General features: G+C 39.0%; 1 protein-coding gene across 1 annotated transcript; it reads left to right on the forward strand.

The window, feature by feature from the left end:
- Positions 1 to 7398: 7398 nt before the first annotated feature.
- myzap (myocardial zonula adherens protein) lies at positions 7399 to 20300 on the forward strand. Its single transcript, XM_032516041.1, is given in 15 exon segments — positions 7399 to 7922; positions 8682 to 8762; positions 13610 to 13702; positions 14497 to 14661; positions 14747 to 14839; positions 14947 to 15060; positions 15152 to 15316; positions 15737 to 15862; positions 16161 to 16289; positions 16373 to 16467; positions 16952 to 17057; positions 17465 to 17548; positions 17783 to 17889; positions 17992 to 18230; positions 18233 to 20300. Coding segments are annotated over 15 exon segments (2106 nt in total). The 5' UTR covers positions 7399 to 7850; the 3' UTR covers positions 18670 to 20300.
- Positions 20301 to 21636: the final 1336 nt, after the last annotated feature.

A 21636-nucleotide genomic window follows, 5' to 3' on the forward strand; every position in this document is an offset into this window, starting at 1 on the left:
CATGTGTCTTTTCTTTTTCAATATTCCTGGACATTGATTATAACACGTAAAGCTCCCTTTCAAACATTTTTTAGCATAAACATGTATAAAATATTTAAACATATTCTGCTTTGAATAATGATTTGTATCTATCATTTTTCCACAAAAGGTATTCCTATTTAAGAACTCTTGAGAAGAATAACTGACTCGCATCTACTCCTCCCTCATTATAGAAATCAAACTATATGAATATGCAAATATAATTTTTCTGATATAATTTATTATTCCGATCCTTAAGTAGAAATAATCAACTGAAAATAGTAAAAATCCTGCGTTTTAAGTTTTACTCAAGTATCAGCAAAATGTAATCCAACTACGTTAGAAGTTATTTTGTTTTAATATTAAACAAGCTATTGAATTTGTATCACCTGTTTATTAACTTGTGTGCAGCTTTTTAATAACTGATCAAGGTGGCGTTGATTTAAACTATTTCATGTGATGATCATATTGTAAATTTCCTTCCTAAAATAGGTGAAAGAATCTGCCATTCTAGTTTGATTGTTTCAGCCTGTTTCTGACATAAAGTGTAAGAAAATATGACTTTTAAAATTCAATAATAGATACAAACTACTTGAGGAGATGAGATTTTTTGCGGTGTTTGCACAATGCAAAATATGAAATCTACAAAGCAACTGAAAAAATGTACACAGTTGTACACTGACTTCAGTCAGCCTCTGTGATAAAATCTGTGGGATCAAAGCAGCTGTGACAAGAGCGGCTCTTTATCTTTAATTTCGTGCTCAGTGGGTCAGTATTCTTCCTGCTCGAACATATGAAGCAAATGAATCCTGTGTTTGGGCCTGACCCCCTCTCAGTACAGAGCTTTGACCTGCCTCAGTCTCTGGGGAAAAGATAATTCCTGGTGTCGAGCTGGAGTACAGTGGGAAGTGTATGAATTTTTGTCACATTGCAGATGTCTGCTTTTACTTTGATATTAAATAATCAGTGTCAAAAAAGCCACAATAATCTACTCTTATTTCATGTTTTAAACAAAACTAGGGGTGTAGATGTCCCAGTCTTTCTTTCTTTAGACTGGTATCTACAGCTGACTGCAGCAGGACAAGGAGGTGAATGGACTAAGCTTTCTTTTTTTCACACTGGCTATTGTTGGCAGGGCATGACCTTCATTTATTGCTATTCTGTGTGGAACAAACAAATCAACCTTTGGCTTTCAAGTGCCACAGTATTACCAGTATCTCTCTCTCTTTTCTGTGAAGTCTCAACTAATAGGGGCTGTTGGCTGGACGGCTTAAGAGGGGAAAGTTGTGTATGCTTAACAGGGTGATCATTCTTGGGATTCCTTTATGTGCTTGAGTGAGTGCAACCAGAGTGACTGCTGAGAAATAAAGAGATAGACAGCTGAGAGTCTCGGAGGGAACTGTGTTTTCTGATGTACAGGATTTAAAAAAAAAAAAGCCTGCTCTTTGTCACACGGAGCTCTTTATTTCACACTTCTAAATAGGAACCATACAAGTTCAACAAGTCTATTTCTGGCGGTTAAGTGTAGGTGGACAGAAACAACATATTTGTTCAAAATCTCATAGTGCCATGGTGCCCCCTAGCTGTAATAATGTTACCTGGTTTCATGGTTTTGGTTTTCCAACAACAAGTAAGCTTTCCTAAAAACTAAAATGTGGTAGAAGACCCAAAATGAACAGAAACAATCATATAAATTCAATGAAGATCCAAACATTATTTTGCCAGTAAATATAAGATAATTAGTACCTTTGGAGGTTTTTTTAATTGAGTGCAAAAGTGGTCACTATCAATGAAAAGACTTGCTGTTCTGTGTTCCATTACTTTACAAGCATTGGCATTGATAACAAAGTAAAGTGTAAATGTTTTTTTATCCCCAAGCTGAGCTATCAGACCTCTGTAGACCCAGAGGGACATAAAGGAGGAGGTCTCCCACTCAAACAACCTACGTAACTCTTAAATAATTCCATCTTGATGATGTATAGTTTGCTATAAGACTTTTGTTATAACTATTTATTATTATATTTTATGGCTGGTGTACTGAATGTGATGCAAAGATAAAAAATAGATGTTCAGTGACCTTTACACGGTATGGTCTGACCTCATATCCTCAAATCTTATTTGTAGATCAACACCTACAAAGTTTGTATTTAGTTTTCGTGTTTTGAGTGATACTAGTAACGCTGCTCAGGTTCTGCACAATAACACCATAGCTTAACATTTGCCTCAGGCGATGAAAACCTCAGACCAGCAGGACAAACCTGCTTTCCGGGCTTGTTTGTTTTGAGTCACTATAATGTATCTCAACTCTTTCATGATCAACATATAGTTTTTGAAAGCATTTTACACAGCTGAGTTAATTTCTTTAAACAAACAAAGGAAGCTTTTTTTTTCAGAAATGAAGGACTTCTTAAATTATATTGGCAACATAAATGTCAGTAAATTCTTCCAGCCAAGCAAACAGATCCATTGATTTAAATGAAATAACCTAAAAGATCATCAGATTAGTGTCAGAAAATATTAGCACTGTTATGAAAACATTCTTATTGCAATGTTCAGTACAGCCCTTACACAGCAACGATTTAAAAAAAGGGCACCATCCCGTAACTACCATACAGGAAAATCCACTTGATATTACATTGAAATGTCAGCAAGCCAGTTCAATGTGACCCTCCCTTTTTGGATGAGGTCACTTACACTGAATCAATGACTTATCAGAGGCTATAGGTCCATAAAGCTGTTATCATTTCCATATCAATTTTGGCATTAAACCTTTCCATCGGAAAAAACTCAGATTTTGCTCCAGCATTGTGTTAGAAGTAGAAGTTTAAAAAAAAATAGGTTTACATTTGTTCAAGTGTATCTACTAATAGATCCACTTCAACAAATGTGAACTTAAATACCTTAAGGGGACAAAATCCACATTGTGCAGTTCAGCCAAATATACAGAGGTTTCAGCAGTTACAAAACTCAAAGTGGGATATTTTAAATTTACTAGAGCTGTACCAATACCAGTATTGGTATTGCCTCTGATACTGCCTAAAACGCTGGTATTGGTAACTGGAAGTACTGGAGTTCATGCACCGATCCGATACTGTGTAATAAAGCCCTAAAGAAAATCTGCGTTAAAGTAGTTTCTTTTTTTTTTTTTCTGTTATAACTAACTGTCAAACTTAGTAATAAAAGAACATTCTGTGGCGTTCATTGTTTTTTTGTTCATGTTTTACAAAGAGTTTAACATGAGCCAGAACAACAACAAGGATAAAAATCATATCACATCCATACAGGGATAGTATAGCATACAGTTGTTAAAACATAATAAAATATATAACATACTGGTATCGGATCAATACTCGGTATCGGCCACTACGCAAGTTCAGGTATCAGAATCGGTATCGGGAAGCAAAAAATGGTATCGAACCATCTCTAAAATTTACTGTGTTTATGGTACCAATTTACCAAATTCCCTTAGTGTTATTATTCCTCTGCTGGTGCTCAGCAAGGAAACTCTGTTGGTGGATTACCAAAGTGGGAAAGACTGCAATTTACCTACTTGCTAAAGCTTCATGTTAACTTCTTAATCTGAACATTATATGTAATTTTCACACAGAATGAGGACTTTGGACTTTTTCCTCGATCACTTACATGATAAATTGCTTTAAGAGTGAATCTATTTGCAGCCACTATGGAAAAGAGACGCAATGTCACTTTCTATGTACATATTGTATGTGTTAGTATTGCTTTCAAACAGATATCTGTTTGTAAAGCAGCTTCGATACATGTGAGAAAGTTCCTACTTTAAGTAAAAATAAGTAGCTTTAAAATTGTACTAATGAAAAACTGTACATGAACACAACTTTTTGAGCAACCCAGTCTGTTGCTTTTTAAGGTTGCCACACATTTCTGAAAGCAGTGCTGCATTGGGAAGCTGCGTCACTTCATCACAGCACATTTGTCTGTCAACAGTTGTAGTGGTGTTTATCTGTCAAGCGATTGCTAAAACGTCAACAAAAACGTGAAATCCACAGCTTCAGGGATCCTGAAAAGGAACACAGCTATTGTTGTTGGTTTTAACAGCAAAATCTTACACAAGCAACTGCTCCCACACAGGAGATAATTATACTTTATTATAACTATATTATTAGATTTTTTTAGTGCTGTGTAAAGTACAGGCCAAAGGTTTGGACACACCTTCTCATTCAATGCGTTTTCTTTATTTTCATGACTATTTACATTGCAGATTCTCACTGAAGGCATTAAAACTGTGAATGAACACATATGGAATTATGTACTTAACAAAAAACTGTGAAATAACTGAAAACATGTCTTATATTCTAGTTTCTTCAAATTTCTTCATTTGCTCTGATTACTGCTTTGCACACTCTTGGCATTCTCTTCTAGAGGTAGGCCCCTGAAATGGTTTCCCAACAGTTTTGAAGGAGATCCCAGAGATGCTCAGCACTTGTTGGCCTTTTTAGCTTCACTCTGCGGTCCAGCTTACCCCAAACCATCTCAATTAGGTTCAGGTCCGGTGACTGTGGAGGAGCAGCACTCCATCACTCTCCTTCTTGGTCAAATAGTCCTTACATAGCCTGGAGATGTGTTTGTGGTCAGTGTCCTGTTGAAAAATAAATGATGGTCCAACTAAACGCAAACCGGATGGGATGGCATGTCACTGCAGGATTCTGTGGTAGCCATGCTGGTTCAGTATGCCTTCAATTTGGAATAAATCCCCAACAGCACACCATCACACCTCCTCCTCCATGCTTCACGGTGGGAACCAGGCATGTAGAATCCATCCGGTCCGGAATCCAACTTTTCTGCGTCTCACAAAGAACCAAAGATCTCAGATTCAAAGATTTTGACTCATCAGACCAAAGCACAAATTTCCACAGGTCTAATGTCCATTCCTTGTGTTTCTTGGCCCAAACAAATGTCTTCTGCTTGTTGCCTCTCCTTAGCAGTGGTTTCCTAGCTGCTATTTGACCATGAAGGCCTGATTTGCGAAGTCTCCTCTTAACAGTTGTTCTAGAGATGTGTCTGCTGCTAGAACTCTGTGTGGTATTCATCTGGTCTCTAATCTGAGCTGCTGTTAACTTGCGATTTCTGAGACTGGTGACTCAGATGAACTTATCCTCAGCAGCAGAGGTGACTCTTGGGCTTCCTTTCCTGTGGCGGTCCTTATGTGAGCCAGTTTCGTTGTAGCGCTTGATGTTTTTTTGCGACTGCACTTGGTGACACATTGAAAGTTTTCGCAATTTTCCTGACCGACTGACCTTCATTTCTTAATGTAATGAGGGCCACTTGTTTCTCTTTCTTTAACTGATTGGTTCTTGCCATAATATGAATTCTAACAGTTGTCCAATGGGGCCGTTGGCTGTGTATCAACCTGACTTCTGCAAAACACAACTGATGGTCCCAACTCCATTAATAAGGCAAGAAATTCCACTAATTAACCCTGACAAGGCACACCTGTGAAGTGAAAACTATTTCAGGTGACTACCTCATGAAGCTCATTGAGAGAACAGCACGGGTTTGCAGCGCTATCAAAAAAGCAAAGGGTGGGTACTTTGAGGAATCTAAAATATAAACCATATTTGTCAAACCCCAAATTACTCAGTTTACGATAATTTAAGACAAAGGGAAAACAGAAAATCATCACATGATCTAATGAGATTTGAAATAGTCAGTTTAATCTATAACAAAGCTTCATATCATGTAGAATAATAATATGAAATACAACTACAGCCATCACATAAACGTAATGGAGTACAATATTTCCTTCTGAATTGTAGTTGACTGAAAGTATAAAGTGCCATGAAATGGAAATACTCAATTGAAGTACAAGTACCTCCAATTTGTCCTCAAGTAAAGAACTTGAGTAATGTTAGTTACCTTCCATAACATGTTGCTTATCTGCTTGATGGCATATCATAACAGACGTTATCTCAGGACACCCTACAGACAGATTAGGTCTAGATCTACTAATTCCATAATTTTCAAAGACCCAGCAATTCCCCCAAGAGCATGTATTTGGTATATGACATGAGTATCATGACACAAAACCCCAGAGGATAGCACTTAAAAGCATTACTAAAAAACTTGATTCCAAAGTGGTCCTCAATGGAAACAATGGAAGCAATCACATTCCAATATAAAGTCCCTCTTGTAACGTAACGTCCATGGCTCAAACTCCCTCCATTAAAAGTGAACCATCTCTCCCCAAAAAGCAGCCTTGCCTTTTGTTTTAAAAATAGCCTTTGTTCCATGAGAAGATTGAAAAACCTTGCTATTTTACCTTCAATATGAGGAACACTGCACTGCACTGCACATGATGTTTGCTCTTATATTGCAATTATGTTGGCTTCCAACTATGTGAAATTTGACATTTCATATTTGTTGGAGCTTTATTTGATTGTTTTTTCAGTCAAATGTACTCCATGTTAAATCTGGTTGTTCTTGAAAGACCGGCCCCGTGGAATTAATCCAATGCTGAATCAAAATCTGACCGAAAAAGAGTTAAAGTACAATCATGACAGGAAGTGAATAGGATATGTTTATAGGAGAGGACTTCCACATGGATTTCCACATGACATTGGACTTGGACAAAGGCCTGGCTGAGAGACCGGCTCACTGATTGCAGAAGTAAAGATATACTGTTTGTTTGACATCTGGTTACTGATTAACCACTCAAACCTGCAGAAATACCACGTATACTGATCTGGAAAGTTTTTTTTTCATATTTACTGATGTATTTTGACATCAGCTAACAGCTGATTTTTGTTGACAATAAATAATGTACAGCCAAACAAGCTCTTGCTTCCAAGTTCCGGAAAACTTTTTCTAGTAAAAGGGAGTGACTGGAGGCCATTCATACGAAGAATGTGATCTGGCTGTCAGGACTGATGAGTGAATGTAAACTGATGACATTGTGTAAAAGTTTCTCTTCATCACAACCAACAGTATCAATAATGTATTGTCTCAAAGCAACACCTGTATTACAAGACACCTCCTGTAGCTTTACTATAATCCAAGTTCTGACTATTTGGAATAAGAAGAAGAGATTTCTATTCTCTCAGCGTCAGTGCTGGAAGAACTATTCAAATCATTTTTTTCTTTTTTAAAGTAAAAGTATTAATACCACACTGCAAGCCTGTGATAAAAGAGCAAAAATGCTATGTAATAAAATATATTTTGCAGTTATTTGTGGATTATTAGGACTAACACAATTTCCATGTATATAGCCATAAAGAGAGTATATTATCTCCTTAACTGTGAAGAAAACACAAGTATCAGCTCCTCCAATAAGCCACTCCTATTGATAAGAATAGCTCCACCTGTCCCAGCCCAAGTAAGAGGACCCACCCTGTGAAAGTCCTGCTCTCTCAGGGCTGGAGGCACAGACTAGGGAGGCAGCTGAAATGTGGCCCAACAGGTCTGATGGGAATGCAGAGACAGTGTGAGAGAGAGAGAAAGAGAGAGAGACAGAGAGAGGGAGGCTGCTGAGTGACTGACAACTGTGTCAACCAAGTGGAGTTAGGAACAGTCTGTCTGTAACTAAGAAACTAACATAGTTGTGTTGCTGAGTGTAGGACTGGATTGCACCTGATCATTTCACTGACAGAGAGGGAACCTCAAGGCCCAGTGGACTCCAAACCACCACCACCACCAGACTTGACAGAGTGGAATTTCCCTCCTCTTCCCTGGCTGGAACCGGGGGCAGATGGTTGCTTTGAGAGTTTGAGCAGAACTCAGGAAGGAGCAGTGAGAGGAAGGGTGGGAGGAAGTCTGGGGAGGGAGCGGAATAGAAGCGAGGAGTGGACAGAAGAGGAGAGATGCTTCGCTACGGTTCAGGACGAACTGTTTCCACAACCACCACCACAACACAGGACTCTCCAGACTCTGAGGTAAGAAATCCCAGAGAAGTCAGGACACTGAATCTCTCCCTCCGTTTCCCCCATTTCCTCTCTCCCTTCTCCACTGTGTTTTGCAAGCATTTGAAGAATCTTCCCCCCCCCCCCCTTCCCTCTTCTGTTTGTCCCCTTTAACTCTGTAGCCACTTGTTCCTTGTTTGCAAACATTAACATACATTTACTGAGTCCCAGCTAACATTTTCTGCTCCCTGATCATCTGAAAGTTCGAGTTTGTGGTAGGATGTGTTCAGTTACAGGAGCACGTAATTGGAGCTGAGTGTGCAGGAGGCCGGGCTGTCATGTTTATTTGAACAGCTCTCTGATAAAACCGGCCTTTGTACTAAACCGGCCTACTTATTCCCATTGTTTCGTAATGAAGAAAGAGCGTGTCATAATTTAATAAAGAGAGTATGATATGGGTTCATTACTGTAGTACTGTTTTTTTGTTATTAGTCTAAAAATAATTTTTACAAGATATCTGTTTTTTACACAACCAAACAAAGTACTCACTGCTGTGTAATTATGATGTATCCGTAGGCAGAGTTTTGAATCATTTACATATACTTTGTTTGCAGCTCTGTTGGTATTGACTATAAATAAACCCACAGTAGTGGTCTGTGAGATGTGTTTACCATTCTATGCTTTCTTACTTTCAGCAATGTTTCAATGTCAACATAATTCTTATGATGACATGCAAACATTCATTTGTGTGCAGAACATCATTTATTTACTTTTTGTGTTTGTTTTCCACAGAGGAGGATCAGACGTCTCAGGTTAACTCTACACGCAGGAGATAATGGAAACAAGGAGCCAGAACCTGCAAACTCGGACACAGTGAGTCACATCTTCCACATTGAAATTCTGCAATTAACCATGCTACATCCTGTCTATAAGTCTTGCTTAACAGCCCAATTTAGCTAGGTGAAGGTTTAATAAATAGAGTTGAATCAAACCCCACACAACAAGGCACTCTCAAAAATAGTGATCTGAATACAACTGAAAACACAACATTTATTCATCATATAAAACAAATAAAAGAAATATGGGGGAGCCACTGAGATTTATGTGTGTTTCATCATCTGGACCAGTTACACAATCATGACAGGAGGGTGTGTGTGCGTGTGATAATACACTCACAGCTGTTTCACATTTACTTTAAAGCTCAATTCCAATTTGTGTTGTAAATCTATTCCATCCATATACAATAGAAAACATTTGAAATACTTGCTGAACAGACAATATGTTTGATGTTACACCTGAGGTACAGTATCATCCAGACACTGGTAACTAAACAAACTTAGCTCATACAAATTAGAATTTCCTACAGAATTGCTTAAATATATTTTGCACTGACAGTTGTGTTGTTCATGACTGTTAGTTTACATTGCGACTGTGTGGATTAGGATTGAGAGTAAATGCTGCAGACTGTGTGGGTGTGTGTTGTAGGTGGCTCTGCCCCTGCCTTTGTTTGTGTTCAGGATCTGTGGTCCAGAAGCTGGTGCCAAAGTTTGGCAGTGAGAGTGTGAGAACTGAGTGTGATACTTGGCACTGAGAAGGTTGTTGGTCCTTGGAAGATCACAATCCTTACAGAAACATGGTGGTCTGTTTAGTATGAACCTTGGACAGGGAGTATGGCGTTTGTCTTCTTACCACACCTCCACACTCTCCAATGATAGCACACTGCTGCAATCTCTGAATGTGCTTCACTTTGGAAGGGTGTGACCACGACTATTGGAACTGAAGGACAGAGGACAGTCTGATCAGGAGTGAACACAAAGTGGAGAGTAGCAGACGTGTGCTCAATGACAACATTTACTTCAGTGTATGTTTAGTGAGGACGCAAGGTCTGCACCCCTGCAACTGTGCAGCTCCTTCTTCTTGACATCAGCAGCTCAAACAGCAGCGTGACTCTTTTTGATTTATTTGTTTATTTTTCCATACAGACAATCAACCTAGGCGTGAGTTGCAATAAAATTGGTGGAAGGAAATGTAGAGAGTAAAACACAATAGAAAGAAATGGCCTTAGAGGAATATAAACTTTATGGGAAATGTTCTTAATCACTTTCTAGCAAAGAGTTAGCAGAAAGACTGGAAACAGCAAGTTCACTAATACATATATTCATATGTTGTTTGTTCAATACTTACAAAAACGTGTAAAATGACAATTTGCTGTTTTATGGCAGGTGGTTATGTGTAATTTATAAGATCCAAAAGTTTCCAAAAACACAAAAATGTGGCACTGGCCACTGGCCAGCACTATACTGTATATGCTAATGTAATTCACTGAAGGGCTAAAACAAGCTACTTTATCATTTGGATTTGAACCTGTAGCAAAGTGTGGAAAAATAACTTTGGAGCCACTTCAGGGGAAATTGAAGGGGAAAATCAGGGTTCAAGAGGTTAAAAACTCACCTCTCTGTGTCCTCTTCACATGCTCATTATGTATGCAGCGCTGAGCTTAGGGCTCTGTGCAGGTGCTGCTGTAATTGCTGTGACACGTAGGCTAACTCTGTTGTTGGTGTTGCAACAACATTTAGATCAAATACCTGCACAGCGTAGAAAAAGCGACACAGTGTTGTCTTTTTTTTGACCAACGTGCTTAAAGCAATTTCCACCGAGGTTGCTCAATCTTTGATCCAAGCTGTAATCTGAAGGGAAGTTCAAATGTAAGTCACTTGCATGTGTATTTTGGTGACTTTGTGAAAACAAGGATAAAGGGAAGACACAAAGATGTGAAGTTAATCAAGGAGGAAGGAAATGACGGATACATCCTCTGCCAGAGATATCTGGACACTGTGTTTAAGTGGAGACACTGCAGGTGAATAGGAAAAAAGAACTAACTAGTAGAAATTACCATGAAACATCCCCAGTTAATTGCTTACATTAAGACAATTGTATTTGTACAACACGTTTTTTTGAAATTTTATTTTTAAATATGGAAATTAAGTATTATCTTGTTAAATATGCACAAATTAACTATATTTCCAGAGCAGAAATCTGAATGTTGGATAAAGCAGTGTTTCCCATTCATAGGTCCTACTTGGGCACATCGCCCAGTTAGATAAAATCCAAATTAAATTTTCTTTCCAAACAACATTGTTTTCACCTTCATTTGACTAGTTTATAACTGATCCCATTATTACTAAACCCAGTCATTAAATGCTGTACGGTTACATCCCACGGCACACACCGCTTCAAGAAAATTCTGTACCTGCGGGAAACACTGGATTAAGCAAGTTCAAAATTCTTGTTTTATTTTGTTGACATATTAGAGTCAAAGGGTTTTACGGAGGGGATTTAGAATTTATCCTTTTACCACTGCATGAATCATAAAATGGTGTCAGCCTTAAAGAAAAAATGTTGTCACATTTTTTAATATGTAAAATATTACATAAATTAGGCTGTGAATGATATCTGAACAAGCCCCTCTGTAGAAACCTTCGGAATATAGATAAGATTGAAACTAGAATGTTTGGTGTATGTAAGTGCTGTTGAAGTGGAGATTTCTGACTCAGAGTATGAGAAAATCCCATTTTGAAAAAACGGCCTTCAAAGATATAGATTATAAAAACCCAGACATTACATCAAGAGGATTTTTTAATATGCAAATGAAACACTATCTAATGCTAAATTTTTCTGAATTTAGTAGAAAAACACAAAGTATAGTAAAATTAACACCTAAATGTGTTTTTTTGATGTTTTTTTCCTAATAGTCTGAAAGAAGACATGCAATGGAAGCAAAATAGCCCGAAATACTCAAAATTGAATATAAAATTAGAAAGGGGAATCCTGCAACTTGACACATCATGGACACAATCCAACCAGTGAATATGGCCTGAATGCACACCTGCAATCACACACACACACACACACACACACACCACACACACACAACAACACACACACACACACACACACACACACACACACACACACACACACACACACACACACACAGGACTTCCACACAGTTGCCACATATAGAGGTTCCTAGAGCTACATCATTGCATGTTGTATCTCCTCAATGGCTGAAACCCTCTTCAAGGTGAACATGTTTCAGCCCAATAACATACACAAGATGGTCTTTGTTTTATGACTTCAAACACTTTCTTGTTTGTGTCGGAAATAAGGCGCTAATCCAATCACTTGAATCCATCACAATGCAGTCATATGACTGCAGTCAATAAACAAATTAAAACGTTTGACAATACACCAACATATAGTTATTCTAAAGGGGCATCTTTAAGTTTATTTGTTGGGCTTTTTATTTTTTATTAGATAGTGAAGCTAGAGAGGTAAGGGAGAGAGAGAGAGGGGATGACTTGCAGCAAAGGGTCGCAGGTCGGATTCAAACCCAGGCTGCCGCTAAGGACTCAGGCTACTTGCGGCACACGCCACTGGGTGAGCTAGAGGTCACCCTGTCTTTAAATGGTTTTTACCATGGTTTTTACATGTTGATTCTGGCAGCGGATGACTACTGTTAGGAGGCCATGCTCCTTAAGGCAACAACAGAAACTCAGTGTGTTCCACCAAAATTACACTGCAGTTTCAGTGGAAGGGGCAGGTACACATTGTTCACTAGTGTGGTCAAATATTGGCATTATAAAATTCAAAGCTGGAGGGACAGCACATACAACATTGTTATTCAGAGCGCTCTCTTAAAGAGAGGAAATGCTGCAGTGTTGTTTAAACATAATGATGTCTTCCCTCCCATCTGCTGGAATTTACATCTGCCTATTAGCAGGCCTTCACCCTTTCTCAACAACATGTCCTCTGTAGATGAAGTTGTGGAGAAATGTGAGGCTTGGCTCTGTCCATGAGACAACACTGGCGTCTTTGTTCTATCTCCTCCTCACTCTTATGTCTTAGAGTTGTGGAGACTGACGCCTCTTTCTCTGGGTAATGGGTCTATCTATCTATCTATCTATCTATCTATCTATCTATCTATCTATCTATCTATCTATCTATCTATCTATCTATCTATCTATCGATCAATCGATTGATCTATCTATCTATCTCTCATCTAAATACAGATTCTGCAACTAAACATGACAAGTTTCTAAAACAACAATCTAAGATCCAGCAAATACAATATTTTACTACATAGCAGCATTCTGCAACAAAATATAACAGATGACCACAAAAGCACAGATTCAATTAGCGATGCAGGTCCAACAATTTCTTGGGCGAAGAGTGGTGTTGCCGTAAGTTTCCAAAACCAATTTATCCAAAGGGCGAATCGTGCTAAACCTAACTGATAGTATGAATTCACAAACAGACATCCATGCAACCAGGATTGCCAAAGAGTACTTAGTGCTTGACACGTTACACTGTCAGAGACTACTACTAGCCAATGACAACGAATGATAAAAGTTCAGAAGCAGGCCCAAAACACTAACTTGATTCAAGTAGGCCAAATATATCGGCCGCATGGCCCGCGCGTTGAGACCCATATTATGGGTTTTGTTGAGAGAGCACATTATCTAAATGCAACCATAAAGCAATGAATTGTTGCAAAAGAAAAGTTGCTGATTAAGAAGGCATCAGTGCTTTGGAATTTTTGCAAACAGCAATAGCACTTATTTTCACTTTCCAGGATCCACACCTGGAATAAAGTGAATCATTAACAAAAGCAATTTTGAATCTTGATTTTTTAATTTTTTTTATTATCATTTCTGTAGGCTGAGAAAAAGAAGGATGTCAATGAACCACGGAAGAAGAAGAATGGGCTGATCCAAAGAGAGAGGCCAGTTGGCAGGGAGTCACCTCAGCAGGTAGACAGCCACATCCAACACATGAACAATAGGCATGGCACTGCCACTGCCTCGGCATGTGTGTCACTGACATCCTTCTGTAAAAACACGTTTCTATGCATGCACCCTCAGGCATTAATAATGTATTCAGCTGAACAGGAGCTTGAAGATGACTGTAACAAATTCAATGTATATCTATCTATCTATCTATCTATCTATCTATCTATCTATCTATCTATCTATCTATCTATCTATCTATCTATCTATCTATCTATCTATCTATCTATCTATCTATCTATCTATCTATCTATATCGAAACATTCTGTACAGATAAGTCTATCTAATTTCCAAACATGAAAAGCTTCAGTTCTGTAATTTATCTGTGCCCATGACTATAACTGTCATTTGTTATTTAGTTATAGCATTGTTTAAAACGCTGCACTTCTCCTCTGCTGGTGTGCATTTTCATCGGTCGCACGGCGGCTCAAGGTACAAAAGGCAGACACGGCAGCAGCTCATGTGCTGGGTTGCAGAAACATGACACCTGCAATACACCCTGCACTTTTTTTTTAGCCATTTGTTCCTAGCCTCCTGTTTCCAGTGCTCAGCAGCAGTAGTGCTGGAAATACCTGATGAAGTGTACATATGCAGGCATGTGCTTCCTCACACAAACACCCAAATGTGTGATGCACTTGAAAGTTTGCATTTGTGCATATAAGCAAGCACAAATTATACACAAACACAATGGCACTAGAAGTCAGTCTCAATGGAGGGTGGCTACAGAAACCTGACCGGTGTGATCCTGTCTCCCTCAGCAACTCGGAGACATGACCAATGGGGCGCCAGAGACATCGCTGCAGAATCATGGGCCCACAGTGTATGGTGTAGTGCAGAGGACGGGTTCAGACAGACAGCAGGTGGTGATGGCGCGTGAGTGGACGGCCAATCACCTCCAGGATGAGATGAAGTACATCAGGGAGGTGAGTGGAAACTTACTACACAAGCAGTGGTTTTCAAGGCTGTGTGGGGTGTTTTGTAGATGATGACTGTATGTTCTGTGTACAGGTGAGAGATTCTTTGGAGAAGGTGAGAGAGCGGATGTATGGGCAGTTTGGAGGAATGCAGCAATCCATGGAGAAGCTTTCACAAGAAATCAGGGTAATGAATTATGTAACACCATGTGACTGCTCCAAACTCCCTCATCAAGCTCCAGTCTGTGATCTGTGAATAAATCTGAAAATATAGTGTGCCATATGTATCTGCAGGCTGCCAATTCACATCGGAGGAGTCTGGAGTCAGAGGTGAAGATCCGGACGACAGCCATGGAGAGCTTTGATCAGATGAACAGCTCTCTTACATCTGCTAACATCAGCCTGCAGGTAACAAATCAATGTCACTGAGTATGGGAATACCTGCTCCATGACAACTTCATGCCATCACAGAAAAGGCTTGCTTGATAAATAAAAGAAGTTTCCTTTGCAGAAATCCCTTCTGGAGAACTGTCAGAGAAAAATGGACACGAGAGACGAGGTGAAGAGTTTGCGGAGCACCTGTGAGAAAACACAAGAAAAACTCAGAGACAAGGAGAGGGAGCTGACTGCTGTGCAGGTTGAAAACCAGACTTTGAGACTACAGGTAATAATACATCTCTGTGTGTGTTAGCGCACACTCACTTTTTCCACACAAACCCTCATGTATCCACGAATTCCAAAACATTACAATAGAAGTACCTGCTCTGGCACGTTCATTGAGACACTGGTCACCCAGCTGGTGTGATGAGTGGGTACTCAAAATGGCCTGTCTGAAAATGGTCTGCTGAGTTAATGGCAGTGGAGAGGAACAAAATGTTTAGTTGCTTTCCATTTGACAGCAAATAAACTAAATTTCAAAGAATTAAGACCTATGATAAAAAGCAGATAAAGCAGTGTGCTTTGATCAAGCAGATTTGATAACAGATCATCTCACTGCAGCACGCTAACACATCTGCTGTGTCTTCTATTCTAGTGTCAGTATGGAATAATCAACCTAATTTCTGCTGTGCTGTGAATTGTCCAGGTAGAGTCTGCACGGGAGGCCAACAATCAGGCGCTGCACGAGCTCTCAGCAAAGCTTAAGCTGGAGTACGAGGAGAAACTGCAGGAGGAACAACAAAAACACAGGGAGGAGATTGAAAAGCTACAGGTCTACATTCTTTTATACTTATTCATTAACGCATCACATACAGTTTCAGTGTCAATAGAAACCAAAACATTTGTGTCATAAGAACAGGATAGATGGGTGATGATTGCAAGGTATCTCAAATGTCAATTTTTGTTTTTCACACATTTTACAAAGATTATTATGCAGTGAAAATTGTTCTCTAAAGCAAATTCAATCTTAATGACAGCCAAAATTGTAGATGCTAAGTTCTTGATCATTTGATGAGCCCTTTTAAAAGCAGTCCAACATCTAAACTGAAGTGTTGTCATTGCTCACACAGGCCCAACTTGATGAATACATCAGGCGACTGGAGGAAGCAGAGACAAACATCCGGATTGCAGAGGCCAAGATTGCTGAAAGGGACCAGAGGATCATCGAAGTGGAGCGTCTCCTGGACTGTATGGGAAAGGCAAGGCACATTTTTTTACATAAAAATCTATCTAGTATTCTTGCAGATAAAATAGACATTATATTGAAAAGTATTTTTTACAGGAAAAGAGTCAACTCCACAAGAAGCTGCAGGACTGTGAACAGCGTCTCCGCTTGATGGAGCTGACAGACAAAACTGATGCACCTGTAGCCAAAAGGTACAAAACAAATGTCCCCATTAACACCGGTGTGACGAAACAAACCCAACTCAAGGTCTACTTACTAGCTTTTCTGTGCTTTGAACTGTATCACACAGTTTTCATTAGCAGTTGGACTTTACTCCGTTGTCATCGAGTTGGATCCGAAGATGTTGATGTTCTTTGTCAGCGGAACAAGTAGAAAGCTTCAGAAAGCTACTAGAAGGACCTTGAGTTGCGATTGACTAGTTTTCAAGATCAGGCATAAACTTTCATGCTTAAAAAAAGTATAGACACTGAAGTATTCAAATGAAGCCACAGTAGTGCCAAAGCATTTGGACTATTACACGCTGCAAATCAATCAGCGTGTTGCAGTCCTTTTCCCTGCTGACGTTTGTCATCCTTGATCTGAGAAGCATCTGACAGCACATTTCTGGAAAAGATAAACCCCTTTCCACCAGTACAGACCTACTTCTGGTTTTAACTGGTTCCTGGTCCTGTTTAGGTCCAAAGAGCTGCAATCTGAATCTGTGGATCTCCGTGAAAGAATCAAACACTTGAACGACATGGTGTTCTGCCAGCAGAGGAAAGTCAAAGGAATGATCGAGGAGGTGAGTAGAGTTTCTATATCTGCGTGTGGATACTTGTGTTTTAATGATGGGTGTAGATGAAATGCATAACCCAACTGAAGTAGTAGAAGTTTGTTTCCCAACAAGAGTATGGATGAGTTTAACGAACACAAGGAATGTAAAACTTAATCTGACCAAGAGTCGATAAAGAGTGAGGCGTTGTGCTGGCCTAGTGGTTAAAATGCATACTCAATATACATATATATATATATATAGTCAGAACACAGTTTGGTTTTCTAAAATCATACTGTATCTCCCAGGAGTGTTGCATGGACTGTTTCTATACTTCAATATACAGTAAAATCACAATATTGGATTGAACAAACTGATCAGAGAAAAGATCTGGCTGAAACACATAATAATTGTTATCACTCTTAAATTTTGTGAAGGTTGAAACGTTGCGGGCCCAAGTTGCTCAGAAGGATATGTTCATCTCAGAGCTTCTGGACAGAATTGCTATAGTGGAGTGTGAGGTAAGAAAAATACATCACTGTGTTTACTGCATGTTTTATTTTTGGTGTGGTGTTGTGATCTACTGCATGGCTACAGGACAGATGACTGTCTGGGCTGCTGAGCAATACCCTGAACTTTCAGCTATGTCTGTGCAGTTTTCTCGTGTCACTGCGCCTATCTAGTCCCTTTCATGTTAAGTGGTCCTTTGCATGTACCTGCCCTGACAGTGTTGTTTCCTTTTTTCCTTTTCCCAGAATAATGAATTAGAAGACAAGCTGAAGTATTTTATGTCCATACAGAATACACAGCGAGAGGTTTTGGAAACCAGGGAGATAGGAGTAGGCTGTGATCTGCTCCCCAGGTAAGAAGTAAAGTTAGGGAAACATTTTTGGTAGCATCATGTTATAATTGGTGCTTCATTTGGAGGTGGTGTCTCATTCTGATGTCTGATGTGCACCTGCAGACGTGAAGCAAAAAGGCATGATGCTGGACCTCTTGTTCAGTATGAAACAACTAATCTCAATCCCATACAACAACCACTACCTGTTCAACCTCCAACACCAGTGAAACCTCCATCACTCACTCTACCTCCATCACTTATACAACCTCTAGCCCCAACACAACCTTCATCCCCCACACAACCTTCATCCCCCAAACAACCTTCATCCCCCACACAACCTTCATCCCCCAAACAACCTTCATCCCCACACAACCTTCTTCCTCCACACAACCTTCATCCCCCACACAACCTTCATCTCATACATTTCCCACTCAACATTCATTCAACTACCTAACAACACCCACCCAACCAAGGACGTTCAGGTCTAACAACCCTCCACCCAGCAGGCTGGAGTCCAGTTTACTGAGGTACACTCCTGTCCAGTACAGCCGCTTCCTGCTGTCCAACCCCAAGCCGAGTGGGACGTTCCCCTCAACCCGCACGTCTGAATCTGAGTCTCTTGTGAGTTCAGTCCAGTCCGGGAGAGATGAGGTGGACGCAGAAATGAACAAAGACACACAATCGAGTCCCGAGGAATCCACTTCTTTTCAGTTCTCTTCACAACCAAGATCGAGAGCACCTCAAGTTTATTCACCGTACATGAAACTTATGGAAATAACAGCAAATATAAACATAGAGTGAGCTTGAAGCAGTTGTTTGATATTATGGGAAATACATGTAATTGCTTTCATGCCAACGGAAGAAGATTAATACCCCTCTACTTTTTGAATGTAACTATGAATCCTAGCTCGCAGCCGATAAGCTTAGCTTAACATAAATACTTAAAAAAGGGGGAAAGAGGTAGCAAGCGTGCAGGCTTTGTCCAAAAGTTAGAAACTCTGCCTGTCAGGCTGTCACTTTTTTATATTCGGAATTGCGTTGAAATGTGTGAGAAAAAAAAATGTAAACCTGTACAAATTGAAAATGTACAGTCTGACAAACCGTTTTCAGATGATGCTCCTAAAATATATCAAATATATAACTGAAAGAGCACTCAAAGAGCACAGACCTCTGCCATGTCCTATCCTGCAATTGTAACAAAAGTGAAAGATAATTTGTGTCTCTGCTCCTTGATTCAGATCCGCTTCAAAATATAATTGGTTTTTCATTGGCCGATGCTACACCCTTCCACCAATTTAAATGACATTCTGGCCAGTGTAGTTTTTTGTAAATCCTGCTGACAAACCAGCAAACAAACAAGCAAACAAACAAACCAATCCTAAAACATAACCTCCTTGGCGGAAGTAATAGCTAGCAAATTATAATGTAAGCTTTGGTGCTGGAAGGCAAATTTTGCAGACCGCCCAGAAAACTACCATTTAGGTTGTGCAAATTGCTCGTGACCACCCATAATCATGTTTCATATTTGGAGTTAACCCCGGTACAGCTAATCGATGACATGTAGTTACATGCTGCTGCTGTTAAAGCTAAGATAAGTGCAGGTACATATTTACTGTACAGTAGTTGGTATTGATCCTCTCTTCTAACTCTTGGTAATAAATCGAATAAGCGCCATTTCCTAAAATGTTGAAGTCCTATTAAATCCAGTGGTCTTATTTTCACTGCTGGTTATCTTTTATAAAAATAACGTCACACATATGCAAATTAGTTCTTTCTCTGTCACACACGATGGAGAACATGGTTCTAGTTGATGATGTAAAAAGTCTTATGTAGGTTTTCAGGCTATGTTTTCGTGTTTATCGATAATAAATTGTTTTTTGCCGTAGGGTGTAAATAATCTTGGCTCTCTAAAAAATATTTTGTTAGTAATGTACTGAAGGATTGTGTTGTTTACACTGAATATAGCCTACTTATGTTGCTCATGGAGCTATGAGTATTCTGGCCAATGTGAAGGTTGAGACGGTTATTGTGTTAGTATAACATTTTACATTGGCTCTGTACAAATTAAATGAATATTATTTTGTTATTGTCACATTATGTACAAATTATTTATTTACATGCTTTGTGCCTTTGTGAACTGCCTACTGTCTGATACTGGTGGTAGGGACAAATCTCTTTAAATTGGCAACAGGGCAATATTGTAATATATTTTAAAGTAAATCTCTGTGTTAATGATGAGACACTTTAGACCTTATTGAGGTGACTGCCATTCTTGAGCCACAGGCACAAGTGTTATCCAGCTTTTGTCTGCACTGCCACAACTGTATTTATGCAATCTTTATGATGTGCCTTTTCCTTAAAGATACATATCATACTGCAACCGATGATAAGAGGTTAGGGTATGTTTGGATAATAAAGACTTTTCTGTGTAACTACCTAATAATCCTGATTGTGTCAGCGCTTACATACCATGCAACCTCATTTGTTTTCTAAAGCCTATACTGTGCATATGACTATTTATTTATTATTTTGTTCAGCTACTAAGAAACACAAAAAGGGCTTAAAAACAATTTGTAATCCCTCCATTTCTCATGATTCAATTTCACACTTAATGTCATGCATAAACACTGAACTCCAGATAAACTTTATGTAAATATGCAAAAGCTTAGTGAATGTATTTTAGGATTTATTTTTAGTCTTCTGTACAGTATAGTCATCAAACAGTGTATTTTTAAGGGATGATTTTTTTTGCTTTTATGGTAAATGCAGTCTATACAATGCAAATCTGTTGTTGTCTGGTAAAAACTCAGCTATTTACCTCAACCTAATATGATTTGTTTCTGTAATTATTATATGTTGTGCAATGAAGACAGACTAATTCAAAGTGAGGCAGCAGTTGTTGCAAGACAAATTATAGATTGACAAAAAATCCACACTGCTGTGTGTTTTCAATTACAGCAAAGAAGTGTAAATAGACATTTGGCCAGGATCAGGATTACAAAAATAAAACGTCATATTATTAATAAAGTACATCCAATTTTGATACTGTTTCTATTAGTTTGTGGAGTTGAGAGTGTTAATGTGGCAAAAACTACAAAATGTAAAGCCATAAATGTTTTACAATGTCTGGTGTGTTCTGACTTACATGGAAATGAATGCTTACATACATTGAAGAAGATCAAACATGCATCATGCAAACATCAAATCAAATATTTTTTTGAAAAAGAAATAGAGAGATATTCCAACTTTTCAGCTGCAGCCAAACAATAAATTGACTTTGAACTCTGAGTGGGGAGAGAAAGGACACACCTGTACCCTCTTGGTTGAAGTTAGGTCATTGTTGCGCTAAATGAGATATGGGTTGGCACAGTGGTTGGGAAACATCCTGACTGGGAAATGCAGCTATGGAAAATCTAATAATCTGAACCCTATTCATACAGACTGCACTGATTACAGAGAAGAGAGAAATATCTTTAGAAGATTACAGACAACGCTTTGAAATGTAAATGTGATGCTGATGACTATATTTGACCTGCAGAGGGCAGCAAATGACTGTGTAACACTGATTGTGACATGTCAGCATGTAGAGGTGCATTACACCAGTGGTTTGGGGACCCCAAGAGGTCCTTGAGGGGATCAAGTGGTCCCCAACAAAAAAGGGAATCATATATTTTCACTATAGTTCCATCCATAAGTAACACAATGACAGAATGTAGGACTATTTTGATCATACATTGGTTTCATACACTTTCTGTAATAAAACATCTA

The sequence above is a fragment of the Etheostoma spectabile genome, chromosome 1, assembly GCF_008692095.1.
Source record: "Etheostoma spectabile isolate EspeVRDwgs_2016 chromosome 1, UIUC_Espe_1.0, whole genome shotgun sequence".
In the NCBI taxonomy this organism is placed as follows: Eukaryota; Metazoa; Chordata; class Actinopteri; order Perciformes; family Percidae; genus Etheostoma; species Etheostoma spectabile.